At 40.5% G+C, this 17,648-nt stretch overlaps 1 protein-coding gene and 1 long non-coding RNA gene across 8 annotated transcripts in view; one reads left to right on the forward strand and one right to left on the reverse strand.

Moving 5' to 3' along the window:
* LOC140898567 (uncharacterized) overlaps positions 1–17,648 on the forward strand; it is a 43,020-nt gene that overhangs the window by 15,895 nt on the left and 9,477 nt on the right. Inside the window, exon 3 of one of the 3 annotated variants that reach the window (XR_013634741.1) lies at positions 8,200–11,478. The exons of the other annotated variants lie outside the window; for them this stretch is intronic. This is a non-coding gene — a long non-coding RNA (uncharacterized LOC140898567). Of the gene's footprint in view, positions 1–8,199; positions 11,479–17,648 lie in introns of those variants that run through there. 3 annotated transcript variants of the gene reach the window in all.
* The window catches only part of NAA25 (N-alpha-acetyltransferase 25, NatB auxiliary subunit), a 48,104-nt gene that overhangs the window by 5,847 nt on the left and 24,609 nt on the right, over positions 1–17,648 (reverse strand). For 4 of the 5 annotated variants that reach the window (XM_078848996.1, XM_078848993.1, XM_078848995.1 and 1 more), the window contains 12 exons: positions 16,946–17,153; positions 16,310–16,399; positions 14,574–14,754; positions 13,149–13,248; positions 7,480–7,631; positions 6,610–6,735; positions 6,037–6,280; positions 5,699–5,822; positions 5,250–5,315; positions 3,653–3,750; positions 2,987–3,097; positions 969–1,115 (listed from right to left, as the gene is read on the reverse strand). In XM_078848996.1, coding sequence (XP_078705122.1) covers positions 969–1,115; positions 2,987–3,097; positions 3,653–3,750; positions 5,250–5,315; positions 5,699–5,822; positions 6,037–6,280; positions 6,610–6,735; positions 7,480–7,631; positions 13,149–13,248; positions 14,574–14,754; positions 16,310–16,399; positions 16,946–17,153 — 1,647 coding nt within the window. The remainder of the gene's footprint in view (positions 1–968; positions 1,116–2,986; positions 3,098–3,652; positions 3,751–5,249; positions 5,316–5,698; positions 5,823–6,036; positions 6,281–6,609; positions 6,736–7,479; positions 7,632–13,148; positions 13,249–14,573; positions 14,755–16,309; positions 16,400–16,945; positions 17,154–17,648) is intronic. The other variant, XM_078848994.1, reaches the window with a different exon arrangement.

Below are 17,648 nucleotides of genomic sequence, written 5' to 3' on the forward strand. Positions count from 1 at the left end.
GAAGACTCTCAGAACACATTTAAAGATAAAGAAATGGCTAGTTCTGTCCTTTATTTGCTAAATCAGATCTGTACATCTGAACTTGATCCTCCACCACTCAACACCAATGATATTTTGAGGTGCTGAAGAGAGGCAGGCCATTATTTAATTGAAAGACAGATTCAAGAAGCGGACAGTGAGTACATCCTGAATGTGCTTATTTCCTGGTGTCATAATATTTTGGTCCTTCAGGGCATCTTCTCCCTCATTTAATCAGAGCAGCATTCACGGCTTCAAAGAGATTTCTTCACTGGGAATAATTTTCATATACATCTTAACACATATTGTGCCTGACGTGTTTTGCACCTATAGATTCCTGTCCTCGATGCCCTCTAAACAGCTAAGAGTTAGAAGGGACAGCTATTTTCTTTCATATGGATTCAGTAATTTCCCTGGCAACTTTTATTAGTCAGAAATAATTGAACCACAAGGATTTTCTGTCACAACTGTGCTGGCCTTTATTATTTGATGTTGTCATGCCTTTCTAGACTGAAAATAAGAACATCCATTTTCATGGCAACAAATTAATGTCACTCACGGCATTTTGTTGTCCACATACTCAACTCACTTTAAAAAAAAAAAAATAAAGATACATAGGTTTACAATTCTAAGGTTCCAGTAGCATTTTTTAAATGAATGAATTTGTGGAAATAAGCAAGAAATGATCAGTTTAGGGAAAGTTACTATGCTGGACTCCACATGGTAGGAACTTTATAACTAGAACTCTACCACTCTGGGTCAGTTTCAACCAATTGTGACCCTATTCTTTTTAGCTAATAGCAAACAACTGCGTCAATCATATCAGTGGTTATAAAGCTTTTTCAATAGGTAACATTTAAAGAAAAAGGTGAAGTTAGCCAAGAGATATTCTCTAGGTTTATTTTTTTGTTTTTAAAATAAATCACATAAAATAAGGTACAGTTTCTTACCTGTGAAAGTAAAGTGTCATCTATGGACAATTCTTCAAGTTTAAGTGCAGTCAGAATTATTTCGAGCCCTTTGATATGATCTATAACATTGGAAGTTAATGTCTGTAGCTCAGTAACATAATCCAAAAAACTGGTAAATACAGGAGGCTATGGAAACAGTAAGAAGTGATATTAAAACACATTTTTACACCCATTTAAAATATTTTTGTATATGACACTCAAGTCACTATTTTAAAATAAAATGATTCATTTGTGTCCAAACCCACAAATGTGCTAGTCAAATATAGCTTAAAAAGTAGGGCTGGCTGGGTGGCAAGCATTTCCGTTGTGTGAAAAACTGAGCTCTTAGAATTTGTTTTTATTCTGCTATGTAATGAAACTGACTCTATAAGCCCAGTAGTTAAAGCATGTACCTGGGAGACTCAGGTTTGGGCCTTGAACTTAGGTCTCCCACATCCTAGATGCATGCCCTAACCACCAAGCCATAGAGCCAGTCAGCAGCTCAATCACTCCTGTTGGAGCTGTTCCACTTGGTATAAATAAACAAACAGTCATTTGGCCAGAGAGAGTCTGACTTTATTGCCCAATAGTTAAGGCATGCACCTGGGATGTGGGAAGCCAGGTTCAAATCCTTGCTCAGCCCGATTCCAGCCTGGATCTAAGAAACCTTCTTGATGAAAGTTTCATCGAAATAGATACGTTTCCATGACAAGTTTCAGTTTAGACCAACTGGCATTTTCCAACGGAAAAAAAATTCATTGAAAAATTCCCAACTAGCACTATTCAAAATGACATTTCATTTAGTAGTTAATGTTTGTAAAAAAACAAAACAAAACCCCCTCTGAAGATGAAAAATGTTATGTAACTTGATAGTATCCTCATTTTAGAAGCCTTTATCTTGAAAAACCTTTTTTTGTGGGAACAGTTTGGAAACCACACCAACCTTGGACTTAGGATGGTTATATACAAAATAGAAATCATACTAACTCTATCCAACAGGCTAATGCAGATACTCAGCAGTGTTGGTTATGGTATATTCCATAATGTTGCATTTTCCCATTAATTTTCAAAAGCACATAAGCGACTTAGAAGTCCCACTTTCAAAAGTGGCTTAGGAGAGCCCCTTAATGGAGGCTAAGCTCTTAGCCACTTTTGAAAGTAGGACTTCGGTGCTTTTGAAAATTGCACCCACTCTCTTCAGGGATCAGAGTAACAGCCGTGTTAGTCTGTATTCACAAAAAGAAAATGAGTACTTGTGGCACCTTAGAGACTAACCAATTTATTTGAGCATGAGCTTTCGTGAGCTACAGCTCACTTCATCGGATGCATACCGTGGAAACTGCAGAAGACATTATATACACACAGAGACCATGAAACAATACCACCTCCCACCCCACTGTCCTGCTGGTAATAGCTTATCTAAAGTGATCATCAAGTTGGGCCATTTCCAGCGCAAATCCAGGTTTTCTCACTCCCTCACCCCCTTCCAAAAACCACACACACAAACTCACTCTCCTGCTGGTAATAGCTTATCCAAAGTGACCACTCTCCCTAGCAGGAGAGTGAGTTTGTTTGTGTGTGGTTTTTGGAGGGGGGTGAGGGAGTGAGAGAACCTGGATTTGTGCAGGAAATGGCCCACCTTGATTATCATACACATTGTGAAGAGAGTGGTCACTTTGGATGGGCTATTACCAGCAGGAGAGTGAGTTTGTGTGGGGGGGGGGCGGAAAGCGAGAAAACCTGGATTTGCGCTGGAAACGGCCCAACTTGATGATCACTTTAGATAAGCTATTACCAGCAGGATAGTGGGGTGGGAGGAGGTATTGTTTCATGGTCTCTGTGTGTATATAATGTCTTCTGCAGTTTCCACGGTATGCATCCGATGAAGTGAGCTGTAGCTCACGAAAGCTCATGCTCAAATAAATTGGTTAGTCTCTAAGGTGCCACAAGTACTCCTTTTCTCTTCAGGGAAGCATCATAAGATTAGAACTCATGTCTCCATTGAGTTAGTTGCCTACCATAACTACACTGGTTTCTTTTTTTTTCTTTTTCTTTTTCTGTAAGCTTGATTTGAAGGGTCGCAGGACACTATCACAGTAACTTGACACCCACAGGGTGATGGACATTGTCTGAAAGGAAGAAAAACAGATGTACAAGTATGGTACAAACAGAATTAATACTATTGGAGCCATTTTTAAGTTCAAAATTGTGTCCTTTATTAAAGACTTAAAATACAGTAACTGGGATATGAAGGGAATGGAGATATGGCGGCTTCCATAGTTGTACATAAAAAACCTGGGATCTGTGCACTTCATTTATTATGCTAAAGTCCTGAGCACAGTCAATTCTAAAATATTTTACCATTATCTTCATCTGCATCTCATTTCCCAAAAATTACACCAGGCCCCTTCAAGAAACAAAACTTTAGGAATCTCAACATGCTCCTGTTTTAATTCCAAGTCTGGAAGTCGGGTTTTATTTTTGCATTGTCATCATCATCATGATTATTTGTATAAAGCTCAATGTGAAAAGGCAGGGTTCAGGGAGCCACATGGGAGAACTCAGAAGGGAGCAGGATACAGATTTCATCTTGCAATTTGGATGGTTGTAAAAGAGAACAATTAAATTAGAACAGCAGGAATTTCCAAAGCAACCAAGAACTGCAGTAAATGAAAAATGCTTACCTCAACAAAGAAGACTAAGTTTTCTAAAATGTTAGGATGAGTTTTCAAGATGCCATCTCTGACTTCCATCAAGTCACCTTTACATTTATTGAACAAATCTGGAAAAAGGAAGACAATTCTTATGTTCAGAATAAGGATCAACAAAGATGCTTACATATTTTTATGTGGTACACATCTTATACTACATGAAGCTACAAAAAGACCTATTTCAAACTAGTGTATGACAGGATACAGTTAACCAAAGACTACTTCTAGAGTGGATACAGTTTTAAAATAATTTCTGAATGAATCTGTAATGCAAAGCCTTTGTCAAAAACTTGGTATAGGATTTTTTTCTATTGTCTTGTGCATTTGTAATTACGTGCACCTTTCACATCAGTACAGCCAGAAATGGAGTAGGAAGTCAGATAACCCAACATTTACCAGCAAACAGGTTCACCTGCAGGTTTTTAATAATAAACTGGTTTAAATCAAAACCCAGGCGGTCTGCTTACAAGAAGAAAGATAGCTACAGGTGGAGATGAGGGAGAATATAAGGAAGGTTAAGAACAGTAAAAGGCCAGTTTTACATGACTGTCCTTTTTTGACTGATTCAGAATCTCTTACTGCATTTTCACAACATTCTCACTAACATCAGTGAGAGAAATCCAGCTCTCTTCCCCTTACTGATATTCTGGTGGCTTGGTGTTTTTCCTTTTATCATGCAGGCAGTTCTCTTTACAGAGAGAAGTTTACCTTTAAGCTTGCTAAGTGCTTTTACTCAGTTAGAGGATTAGTTTAAACCTTGTGTGTGGGATTTTAGTGCTTCTGAAGGGTGCTGGACTGACAGACCCAGGGAACACAGCTCCCTATTATGCACAAATCTGATCCAGCAGAGGCAGTACCAACTTCCCAACCGCATCTCACCAGAATGCCTTAACCTTGACTTGAAGGGAAGGTTCATTCACTCCTTGCTCCCTCTGCTAGGGCTGTCAACAAGGTTGCCAGTTAGTGCCATGATGGTTTGTGTGATATACAGACCTATATGCTGGGAACTGGACTCAGTTCAAACCCATTTCACATAATACCAGGCAGCAATCATACGTTGGTAACTTTTGGCCATTACAAATTGACAAATTTCTTTAAAATCATTTCAGGGCTTTCTCTTCCCCTTTACACAAATGTTAGATTATAACCACACACACACACACAAGTGCCAGAGCATTTGGTTTGCTGCTGTATAGGGTGTTGGGTAGTATAACAAAAACATTCTGTGCTTAAAAATGGAATCTAGATCTGTAATGACTGACTTTTTGCTTCAAAATTACCTTAATGTCTGGAACGAGGAAAGAATATTTCTAAACAGCAGATAAATCATTTGGATTATTCTTATATCACCACAAACCAGCAAAGTAGAATTCCAGCGTGTGACTGGTATAAAGCCATGGTTCTATTTTTTTTTTTGGGAGTGGGGGACGGCAGTGAAACAATAGGACATAATAGCTTTCTCAGCCTCCAGCGATTTAAGGATATTATCAAAGGAGCCTAAGTGAGTCCCAGCATTTTTAAATCACTGTTTGCCTTGGCTATAAATGTTTATTCCCAAACTATTACTTACCTGTTAATTGTTCTAGTAAAGATTTAAAACAATTCCCTATCCTCTCTTGGATTTCTGTTGAATCTTCTGAAAGAAAAAAAGGTTACAAATAAATATTTTCTAAATAATGGTTTTTCTGCTTCAAAAATGCAAAACAATTTTTTTTTAAAAACCCACAAAAATATGCACTGTATGGATGCTTCAAGTGTGAATGACTGGTACATTAATATCATTGTAAGATAATTCAGGAAGACTTCAAATCAAGCACATAAGACTAAATAAAGCTGTGATTTTCTTCATAACATAAAGTGTCATTCAAAAAATCTACACATAATTGATCAATTTGTTTCCGACTCATTAATATACTTTATTAACTAAATGCAAAGCCATTTTGAAGCTGTTTAGATACCTCCACCCCATGCGACACCCAACACAAATTGGTTTAACCTCCCCACAACCCAAACACTTACCTAAGCCATTGGTATCTAGTTCATAAATATCACTAACAAGATAAAACAAGCTACTCTGGCACTGACAGCTGCCATTACTGAAGAAGCCAGCCATTCGGGTAGGAGGAGGGCCAAGGACGGGATACTAGGCAACAAGCAAAGAAAAAGAAAGATGTTGCAGCTTTTCCTTAAACAGAAAACAGTGTTTTTCTTTGGCACATCTCAGATTTCAAAAGCTACAAACTCAGGATCAGTTAAGTGAGTTTTGCAGCCTGCAGAACGTTACAAGATGCACTGAGTTTCTATGCTTGCATTCATGGTCATTAAAGATTCTGGGATCACTTTTTCTTAGCGGGTACCTGAATTTTCTGCTCAAGAAACTGCTTCCCTGAATCCACTGCCACTTCCAGTTGTTGAAGCAGAGACCGTATCGTATCAATTTTGGATGAGACACCATTCTCAGAAGTCTTTTCAGAGTTCTTTGGGTGAACAGTATGACTAAGAGTTGGGAGTCCGCTTACTAGCCTTAAAGTTAAAGATCGGATTTGCAGCCAGATGGTTTCTTCCTCCAATGACAGTTTCCTATGCTCCTCAGAAATGTCCCTAGGGAAAGACACCATGGGTTTTTAGACAAATGTTTTATATTTATAACAGTAGCAAGCTTCCATGAATGTCCTTTATCCTATTCTGGTGCAAAGCTTTGGAATCACATGTGGAGAGGTGGGAATGACTGGAAATTCAGGGAGTGGTATTAATGTGAATAAGATAGATGAGAGCATTGTTAGACATTGTAAATGGTGCTCTTGTTAAATGTGCCCAGTTAGCCAGCCTAGAAAATATTTAAGTGACACTTGGAATTTATCTGGAAATGATTTTCTCTCTAAAACATTTCTGAAATACTGACCCCTGCAGTTCTGGGCCTTTGTACTCACCTGTCTTTTGGATCCCAATTAAATAAGACCGTTAGGTCTCTGTTGTCATGCAAATCTTTCCATAGAATATCATCTTCCTCTGGACTCAGACTCATGGACTTTATACTTTCTTCTAAACTGGTTGATCTAGCACATAAATATTAGTATCGTTAAACCAAATGTTTAATAGTTGAGGTGAAAGCCCAACCCACTGATATAGTCTATATTCTCTACAGAGCACATAACTGTTAGCTACCATATATAAAAGTCAAATCTATCTACTAGTGTTAAAGAGATAATGCTGGTAGGGACAGCAAACTAGCAACTCACATGGACTAATTGGAGCTTGTACTGAAGGTAGTAAATGTTATTGGAGGGATTAGAAGTATTGGATAAAGTTTTTAGGATAATAAATGAGTCCTTGTTGTACTTCAATAGTACATTCCAGCAGAGCACCTCAAACATTAAACCTCCCAACATCCCTCTGAGGTACCCTAGTAGTACAACACATTTTACAGATGGGGAAACTAAGGACTTGTCAACACTTATAATGCTACAGCAGAACAAGTATAGTGCAACCCACCTCCCCGAGAAGCGGTAGCTAGGTTAATGGAAGAATTCTTCTGTCCACCTAGCCCTGCCTATGCAGGGACTTAGATTGTCTTAACTATGCTGCTCAAGGGTGTAGATTTTCCACACACCTGAGTGGTGCAGTTAAACCAGCCTAATTTTCTAGTGTAGACCAGGCCTAAGGCTTACAAGGAAAGCAACTCTGATGACCTGTAACAGGTAGACAAGAAGCACCCATTCAGGAAAGGCTGCCCTTCCCATGCAGAATCCCTGACTGGTTTACTGTTTGAGTTACTGTACTTTTGTCTCTGCCATACTTACATATTTGCTTCAAGTAAGAGGTCTAACAACATCCGTTCAGTGCGGACTTGTGCAAAGTGAAGTGAGGCATTCAGCCGGTTCCTAAAAGCAATGAATTCTGGGATCTTCTCAAATGCACCATACTTGTAGGCTTGAATAATATATTCTGAGGTCTGGGAAGGAACACACATCATCTCTGTATTAGTTGCCATGATACAGTAAAAACAACTCGAGTCTTAACAGGGTTACAGCCAAATCAAATTTGTGACTGCCATGAATCTGAAGGTGTAGAGTCTAGCAAGCACTTATCACCTGGGAGAAATGTGCAGTTCTGCTTGCCCAAGCCTCCCAGACACAGACAGCGGTGTAAGCTTTGCTGCTTTCCTTTAGCAAAAGCAGCCTGTACCCTGGGATAGTGTGTCTAGCAAGCTACCAATTTCTTTATTAAATAAATGAGCCAACACTAAGAAACCTCAAGTTGGTGCCACCCCTAAAACTGAAAGACAACTTTTTTTTTAATTGTGGAAGCTTCCTCTTTTCTTCAGATCTTGTTGTGCACGCTATAGAAAGTGGGGGCATCTCGAACAAAATACAACCATTTCATTGAGAAAATCCATTATAATGAAAATAAATCTACCCCAGATTTTCCTGCAACTGATTTGGGCATGTGCCATTGTGTGTTACTTTCACATAGGTTTAAAAAATTACTCATGCTACACTTTTGCTTCTCATTTTTATTAGGTTTTGAATACAGCATCACAGGATAACACCATGAGGTGTGTACACATTACATCTCAATACAATCTAAATCCCAAAGGAAACATCAGAATTCAAGCATTAGTTTGCCTCCCCTCTTCAATGAAATGCAACAGTAAAAGCTCTAAACCAAGATTTCGGGCCCATCCAAGCGTTACCCATGACGAGATCTGTATGAGTAGGGAGCCCAAAACGAGCATTTATTTTGATGTAAGTATCAAAATATAAAGACATAGGAAGCAATTCATGCACCAAGACAAGATCGATACTTTACCAGAATTACTCTATCAATGAGACATTCTGGAAAATCAGAATGAAAACCACAAATGAAAGATTATGGGATGAACTCACACCTGACATACACCAGATCAAGTCACCAGTGTGTGTCTATAATACATTATACCAACTGATTCAACCTGGTCTGAAGAGCTTGAGAGACTAGAACCTTGTACTTAACACAGCCAAATGTCACCGTATGTTTGCCAAAAACAGGGAATGTCCGTTTAGCCAGTTCTCTCCCTGTCTTTTTACCAGGCAATTTGGTTATTTGCATAATATGAAAAATATGCCAATATTCAACAACATACCCTCTGATAAACAGCCTTGCAGAATTCATTTCAGGCTGCGGGACTGCGCCATGGGCGCTAATTCAACTGCATCGACGCGGCTTTTAAATCCCCATGGAACACCTCGGTGCTCTGTTTGCCTGCAGTATCTGGAGAAATTAAAGACGGACGGACACAAGAAAATTAAAGAGATTACTTGTGATTCTGCAGATTTAAAGAAGGACTCTCTTGAAAAGGATGAAGTTGCCTTTTTAGTTTTGGTCAAGTACAGTAATACTGCCTCTTTTCCTCCTGTCTGCCCTTTGTGGTCTCTCTCAGAACAGGAATATTCAAGACTGTTGAATAGTGCACCCTACAGGATTCCTTAATGTTGGTCACCTTGCTAGGGGTTTAATTCATCTTACCATGGGGCATACATTCAGCAAGGAAGCTGAAAAATGCATCAGTTTAAGATGATCAGTACTGTTCACTAAGAACAAATGCACTTTTATGTGAGATCACTCAATTTAAACCCAAAATGTATTGTTTCAGGCAAAGTCCCATGAACAAAACTCTACAGGGCATGTTCAGTGTGTTTTGTATTTGGACAGTATGGTGGAGACATGTTCTGGTGAAATTTCAAGCCTTTTAAACAAGAATCTAAAAAGCAAGGAACAAGCATCAAGCAGCATCTTAACCCAACTAAAAAGGTAACTTTTAGAGAATAGTCCTCCTTTAACATTGCAGTTAGATGTTGCTGTGGAACTAGAAGGGGATCCGGGAAGCTGACGTCAGAACTGTTAGTAGGATGAAGAGACAGCCCCCTAACTGAACAGCAGGAGGGAATGAAAACTGCAGGCAGATTTTGAACTAATGACAGTTGAGGCGTGACCTCTGTTAGAAGCCCTATTTTTCCATTGTTGACATAACATCGTCCTATTCAAACAGAACTCTGGAAATGAACCTCTCTCTCTTGCAATTTGCAAAACAGATAGGATTTAAAGACCAATACTACAGGCAAGCTGGTAATGCTCACAGTAGTGTAGTTTCCATTAAACATACCTAAGCTGGTGACTACTGGAAATTGTTCAGGTCAGACGATAGAGTAAATCAATGCTTGTCTTTCGGAAATCAAAGACACTACTAGTCAGCCGCCTTTAATGACTTTTCTGAAATGCTGCATCCATGAGAAGAAAAATGACAGGTGTAGGTCTTCAAAACTGTGTCTTCAGACTAATAGTAGGAAGATGGGGATTGTCCAAATGCATCTTTTTCCCACTTTGATTCCAATTCTTTGAGATGAGACAGTAAACCAATACACTAATCCAGATAAGAAGTATTCTACAAAATATTCTGAAAACTGAACTGACACACCAGATTCTGAAGAGCGTGCCTCCTGCCTAGAGTGTCCCAATACCACATTGAATGTGGTTCAATAGATCTTTATGTGGATATGTCCCCTGAGCTACTGAAAAGGGCAACACGGTCTTCTCCATCCCAAGCATTTTTATAATTCATACTAACCAGAATAACCTTATCCTAAATTGGTGCCCAGAGGCAGTAATGCAGCCTGATGTTAGTTGAATCTGAGCTGTTTTCCCAATCAATATGATTTCTTGCTGCTTTACAGTCTTTAGTGCGCTCAGTTAAGAGAATTATGTCCATTAGGTGTTTTCTCCAAATCTTTATTTTTATTCCTTGGCATGTTGCTGTCAAACTTATCATCAATGAAAGTCACTTTGTCCTGATTTGCAGTCTCTTCCACTGAATTACTTGGAAACAGATCAAACATGACTTAACAAAAGCAAGTCAGTTCTCAATGAAACAAAAAGAAAAACCACTACGTTGATAAATCCAAGACTCTGCTATCAAAAAAATTAATGTTTCCATCCAGAATTTTGTTTCAGTATAATGAGAGTGCACCCATCACACACAGTCCCAATGATCTTGACAAATAAGTTCAGCAGAGTAAAACAAAAAAACAGGCAAGTAAAGATAACATAAGAGAAAGCTAAGATGTCATCTATCCAGCATGTCTGCCGCACAAGTGAGGTTCTCTGCCCCATTGTCACAAGATCGTTTTCATATCAGTTGCAGCCACATTTTGCAAATAAGATCACCACCTCGATTTCCACCCTTAGAAGACAGTTAAAGCATTACAGAAACCTTACACATTGAAAGAACTTCGCTATTGACAGACCAAGGAGATTCGTCTATGCAATGACTGCATTGTATGTATCATACACACATTTCTACACAGTACAGATAACCCTTACATTTTTATTTGATGTTAGAAGGACAAAGTGAGTTTTAAACCATCCACTGACAACCAAGAATTCCTAAATTCAGACAATGACTCAAAGTGTGGAAATGTCAGTCTTTCTGGACCTCAGTTTCCTCACATTAGTAAAATGGGGATAATTCTTTATTACTTACCTCTCAGGGATGTTGTGATGATCAGCATTGGTAAAGCATTACCATGTAAGGGCTAGGTATTAAAATTCATTCCGTGGTACAAAATGTACCTCCTGAATTCATCGTAGGGAGCAACACTGTATATACAATCATGTAACAACTGTTACAGATTAGAAGCGAGGTGGGCAAACTACGGCCCGCGGGCCACATCCAGCCTGCGGGACCCTCCTGCCCGGCCCCTGAGCTCCTGGCCCGGGAGGCTCGCCCCCGGCCCCTCCCCCGCGGCCTCAGCTCACTGTGCTGCCGGTGCAATGCTCTGGGTGGCCGGGCAGCGCAGTTGCAGAGCCGCGGCCTGACCCGGTGCTCTGGGTGGCGCGGCCGTAGCGCCACCAGTGCTCCAGGCAGCGTGGAAAGGGGGCAGGGAGGGTTGGATAGAGGGCAGGGGAGTTCGGGGTGGTGGTCAGGGGGCGGGAGTGTCGACAGGGATCTGGGGGGGGGTGTCAGAGGGCAGGAAACAGGGGGGTTGAACGGGGGCAGGGATTCCGGGGGGGCAGTCAGGAAGGAGGGGGGGTTGGATGGGGCGACAGTCAGGGGTGAGGGGTCTGGGGGTGGTCAGGGGACAGAGGGTGGTTGATTGGGTAGGAGTCCCCGGGGGGAGGAGGGGAGGCGCATCAGGGGGCGAGAAGCAGGGGGGTCAGATAGGAGGCAGGGGCTGGGCCACACCTGGCTGTTTGGGGAGACACAGCCTCCCCTAACCGGCCCTCCATACAATTTTGGAAACCCGATGTGGCCCTCAGGCCAAAAAGTTTGCCTGCCCCTGCATTAGAGCAATTTCTTCTATTCCTAATTGCCTAATAAATACTCACCCCAAAACCAAAGAAATGAGCCTAAATATCGGTACTTCTATATCTAGGTATGTTTAAACAAACAAAAAAAACCCTGACAATGCAATTGTGGAACACTGATATTTTTCCCACAGCTACACCAAGATTCTTCCAGGAAATGTATTTCACAAATAAGAGTGCCATGACACTAACACTTAAAAAGTGTTAACAGTCACAAACAAGCAACTAAATTTCTCTGTAGGCCCAACCATGTGCATGTGCGTTTTAAGGAGTATCAAATGCTCTTCAGGGAGTTCAGCTGCTCTTTCATCAGCCCCACTCCAAAGAACCCCATTATAGTTGAGAGAATCATCTTTAAATCAGGAAGACTTTCCTGAAAGTCACACCACTTTTCACTCTGCTGGCCTGATGGTGGCAGTTGAAATAAGTTTCCATTAGCACTGCAGAATCCCAAATCCTGATCTTTATTCACTGTTTCAAAGTATTGCAGCTAATTTTTAGTTCTGTTCTGCTTTATTGAAGCCAGTTTTCAATAAAGTCAGTTTAATTTTTCCTCTCTTCATACCCTCACCCTATTCCCTAAGTATTTACTGCACTATTATGACAACCTACACTACTGAGACTAACCATACATCAATTATCCTGCTCCAGTCTACTGCGAGGCGTCAGGACCACCTGTTCATGCCACCAGGATCTTTATGTTATCAACCTGTGCTGCCATGTGACTTTCCAAAATGCTAAATATGAATTTATGCCATCGTGGCCATGTTATATTTTAGTTATAGGAATAGAGAAATCACTATTCTTTAGTGATTACATCTAAAATGGCCATAGCAGTACTTTTGAAATATAGTTATAATATATTGGCTTTTAGAAAATGAAAGAATGCAGAATTCCAGCAAGCAATGAAGTTTTGTGGTGCAATTACAAACCGTTCTAAACAAAAAGCTGAGACAAACCTTTACTATAGCCACAACAAGCTGCGATGTTATAGATCCATTTTTTCTATTGTGATCCACCCACAGCAAATCCTGTATAAATCTTTCTATGGGACACGTGTTCTTTTTGAAGTATCTTGGACACAACTGCTTTGTTAGGAGGAGTCATGAGAGAAATGAGTGTCACTTACATCTTTCTGGTTGGAGTGGAAAAACCTGAGTGCAAAATTGCAGGATTGGGATGCAGCAGCATATTGACCCAGGGCCTCTGCATAGCGTGTCAGAAGGTAACTGAAATACAACACAGTCATTTGAATTATACACTGTCACACAATGCCCTGAGAAGATGCATTTCACTATGGGTCACATTGACCAGGAAATCACAGCACACCTTCTGTCTTCATATACAATTCTCAAGGGAGTTACAAGGTAATGGGAATTTGTCAATGTTCATCTCTCTCTCTTTTTTTTTTAATGTAAAGGTTCCTCTTTATTATTATTATTAAATTCTAATTTTGCCTAACCATGATCTGCAGGACACAGAGCTCCTCCTATCTGATCCAAGGGGCAAAAGCATTTTTAAGTTGATATCCACAAAAAAAAGCTTCAGGACCCTTCCATGCACTTGTGATCTGTGGGCAAGTCTACATTTAAAATGCACGGGCACAGCTGCACTGCTTTAATGAAGATGCTCTAAGCTCGTCAGCTTAGTTATTCCACCTCCCTGAGAGGCAGTAGCTATGTTGGTGGGAGAACCTCTCTTGCTGACATAGCGCTGTCTACAGGTGTGTGCGTGTTAAGTCGGTATAATGTCGTCGCTCGGGGGTGTGAATTTTTTTGAGCAATGTAGTTATACCAATATAGGTCTGTAATGTAGACCAGACCTGTGTTTTACCACAGCACAGTCTTGAGATTGCATGACCAGCACTTTATGCCAGAGCTAAGCTTTGCCTCCATACCAGGCATACAAATTCAAAAGGCATTTTCAAAGAAGGAAATCAATAAGTAGGTCCCCTTCATTCAGATGTACCAAGATTTAAAAGTAACCAATATAAAACCACATAAGAAACATATGGCAGAACTAGACATGGACTGAGGGACACTATGGTGGAGCTGAAAAAGATTAGAGGTCTGTGTTTTACATGTAATACTAACTCACATTTACAGAAGCACCATTAATTCCACATGCTATTTTGATAAAGCCTCACAGAAACATGTCTCCCTCAGGAGCTGAAGGCAGCACCCAAGTGGCAAAGCATCCTGCAAATCCATAGGGACAATAGGTGAAATCTGATCCGAGGGTGCCAGGCTAAATCCCCCACTTTATTAAAAACTCCATGGGATCTTCACTGTCCACCAAAAGACATGATCTTGGTTTTTAAGATCTCATCTAACAGACCTCTCTTCCCCTCTCCAGCGTGAACTGCATGGTACTCATTTTATCCATTTCATAAGGTGGAAGGCCTGAGCTGACCCTACCAGCCTGGAGTGATCCTTTTAATAACATATTACTGGTTTGTAATTCTAAAGGAAACGGAAAATAGAACATTTTAAAATGTTGAGGCTGGTTAGCGGAGAGCCAGTGTGACCAGTTATTCTGAGTATATACTACCCACCCGATGGTGTCGTGCTGTATGTGCTTAGCATCAAGGCTGGAATAAAGCTCCACAACAGGTTCAAATGCACCAAGCATGCAGTAAATTCGAATGAGCAGCAATTTGAACTGAGCGTTAGAAGGACTGTGGGTTAATCCTTCTTCTAATAAAGTCAAGGACTGCCACACGGCCATCTCTTCACCTGGTGATGAAGAGACAAACATTAGGTGTGAACAGGGTATTTAACAGAGAGCAGGTTTGAAACTGGCACAGTTACACTGGGTTGAAAAACCTCTTTCATTGTTCCTCAAACACATTTCCCATGCTGCCTGCACGTTACTCTCCTCACTTAAAGGTGCTTTGAATGATACAAACGTCTAAATAAATTGTATTACGCTTGGCACCAAAACAAGGCATGTAGGTACCTTAAAAATACATTATTACAATTCAATCTGGATGCAACAGGCACTTGCTAGAAGGAACTAGTTCCAGGCGCCTGGGTTTTCCACTGGGAACACTCTGCTACCATCCACCACAGAGCGCAGACTCCACACTCCAGCAGTGTATGACAGTGAGAGAATGACCCTCTGGTAAATGACTCCTGGACCATTTAGACTGTAACCACATGAGAAGATTAAGGGTGCCTTTAAGTACCAGGGGGAGGGGGGTTAACTAGGTACACCCTGCCCCCAACAGAACTAGGAATTTTGGGGCATGTGGCTCCACCTGCCATCCTCCCTGGAGAACCTTGTGTGGTGGAGCCCTCCATGATATTTCCCAGGTGAAGGACCAAGCCTTCTCCAGAAAGGAGAGGCAGTAGCAGTCACACCACCAGGGGTAGGAGGAGCTTCCTAACCTTCAACCACTATGGAGCCAGGACTTTAGGGAGATTTCCATGGCCATGGTTCCTCAATCAATAATACCAAAGGGTGAAGTCTTTACAGCTGCTGGAGCCCAGCAATGCCAGCAGTCTGATGTCAGAAGGGACTTTTGAATTTCTCTTAAGTGAAGAGGAGGTTCTGCAGAGGAAGGGGGTAGATTTTCTGCAGAGGAATGCAGAGAGAGGCTGGTCTGAGGAAGGATGGGGGGAGTCCTAAGTAAGGAGGCAGAGTTCCAAGGATTTTACTGGGACTTAAAAATTGAAATTCTTTAAAAATGTCAGGTTTCAAACGAGGTTTGGGTAAGGAAACACCAGCTCAGAAGAGGATAGTTTAAACAGCCGGGGATAGTTTATGCAGAAAAAATCCCAAACCCACAGAACTAACAAGCCACATGCTGACCATTCAGTCACCCCCCACCCCCCCCACACACACTCAGCCCTTCACTTGTAACATTGTATCCTTGCCCCCAAACTTTGTTTTTTGTCTTTAACTTGTAAGCTCTTTGGGGCAGGGACTGTATCTTCCTATAGATCAGAACAGCGCTGAGCTAATGTAATACAAATAATCAATAGTAATAGTTAGATACACATCTCTGTTATAGCCTTAAATAACTAACGTCTAAGTTAAGCAATTCAAGCACTGTTTGTAAAAGAAGTGAGTTAAGCCTCAAGGAGATGGACCCTGGCTACGCTCAGAAACAACAAACTAACGTTGCGTGACTCAACAGTGACACCTTCTGCCCAATAAGTAGCAACTACAACTGAGATTTAAAGGATGCAAGGTTCAACCCTCCTGTTCAAGGGATGCAGAACACACATGTAGAAATAGAAAAATATTCATATAGGTTTTAAGAAGAGTAAGACTGAAGGGACTTACCTGCCTCTAGCCACATATCCAGAAGCAGGTGAACTGCAAGCAGACAGTAATAATCTGAAAACTGCAATTCAGTTTTCAAACAAGATTTCCCTATAGAGGAAAAAAAAGCGTCACCCCACATAGTTCATATATTATCAAAATCATTACATGCAATAAACAGGGCCAATCATTTCTTACATAGTTATGTAAATTGGCAGCCTTTCAGCCCACCAGATTACATTTCTAAAGGGACACTGTCAGGTTAATTATTTTTGAAATCCCAAATTTCCTCACATCTGCTACTAATGTCAGATTATAAAAAGTGAATGAATTGTCAACGTGTTCCTTCTCCTCATTTATGCTTTTTGCAGTTCCCCCAAAGAGGACAGGAAATGAGTCCATTTCATTTGTATTTCTAGTGAGTTTCACTTCCAGGCTCTTCTATACTAGCTAAGTACTGCAGGGTCTAGGGTTACAGACTCCACAGAGGATTGTTTAAAGACAAAGAGCTTTTCAACCAGATACAAATACAACTACTACTTTCGTTTTGGTAAAATTGAAAATGCTTACAAAAAGTGACAAGCTTTTGGAAATTTGGCCCATAAGAAAGTCCAAATATGAATTAACTGCAATGCACTAGTTTCAAGATTTTCTTACCAAACTCCAATCCATGCTGGTATCTTAACATCAACTCCCGGACTACACTTAGCTTTTGTTTTTTATCAATGGTGTGATAGAGACCAAGCAATCTTGTTAGCTGAACCACACACAAGTGTTGTTGCAAAGCTTTGATGTCAGCTGGTAGTGCAAGTTTACCCTCTTCTGATGCTGACAAAGGAATGATTCCCAGCAACTGACTGATGAACTGGAAAAGAAACACAAGTGTTAAATTTTGCAATGCACTTAGTCACCTCAAGAAAATAACAAGTCTTATATCCCTTTTCAGAAACTGGGACAAAATGAGATTATGGAGGTGATGGTACCAACTCCATAAATAAAATGGCATTGAAGTTTGAAGTTAGAGGGCTCACTCCTCAAGATGGTACACATTCGGATCCTGAGAAGGCAGGAAGTACCAAAAAAGTCAATGGGACTCCACACAGGCTTAAAGTTAACTATGTCTTCAAGTGCTTTGCTGGATTGTGGCCAGAATGCTCCACGCCTTGCTAACATCGAGCCCCAAGTAGAAATTAAATTCTATTGTTATTCATTAAAAATCATATTTATCAGTACCAACCATACAACTCTTTCCAAGGAATTAACTCTCTCAAGACACTGTAAGTTAGAATTAAACCTGTTCAGTACTTTAGGAATTAAAATGAGTCATTTTGAAAATTACACTTGCAATGATACCATCAAT

The sequence above is a fragment of the Lepidochelys kempii genome, chromosome 15, assembly GCF_965140285.1.
Source record: "Lepidochelys kempii isolate rLepKem1 chromosome 15, rLepKem1.hap1, whole genome shotgun sequence".
Classification (NCBI taxonomy): Eukaryota; Metazoa; Chordata; order Testudines; family Cheloniidae; genus Lepidochelys; species Lepidochelys kempii.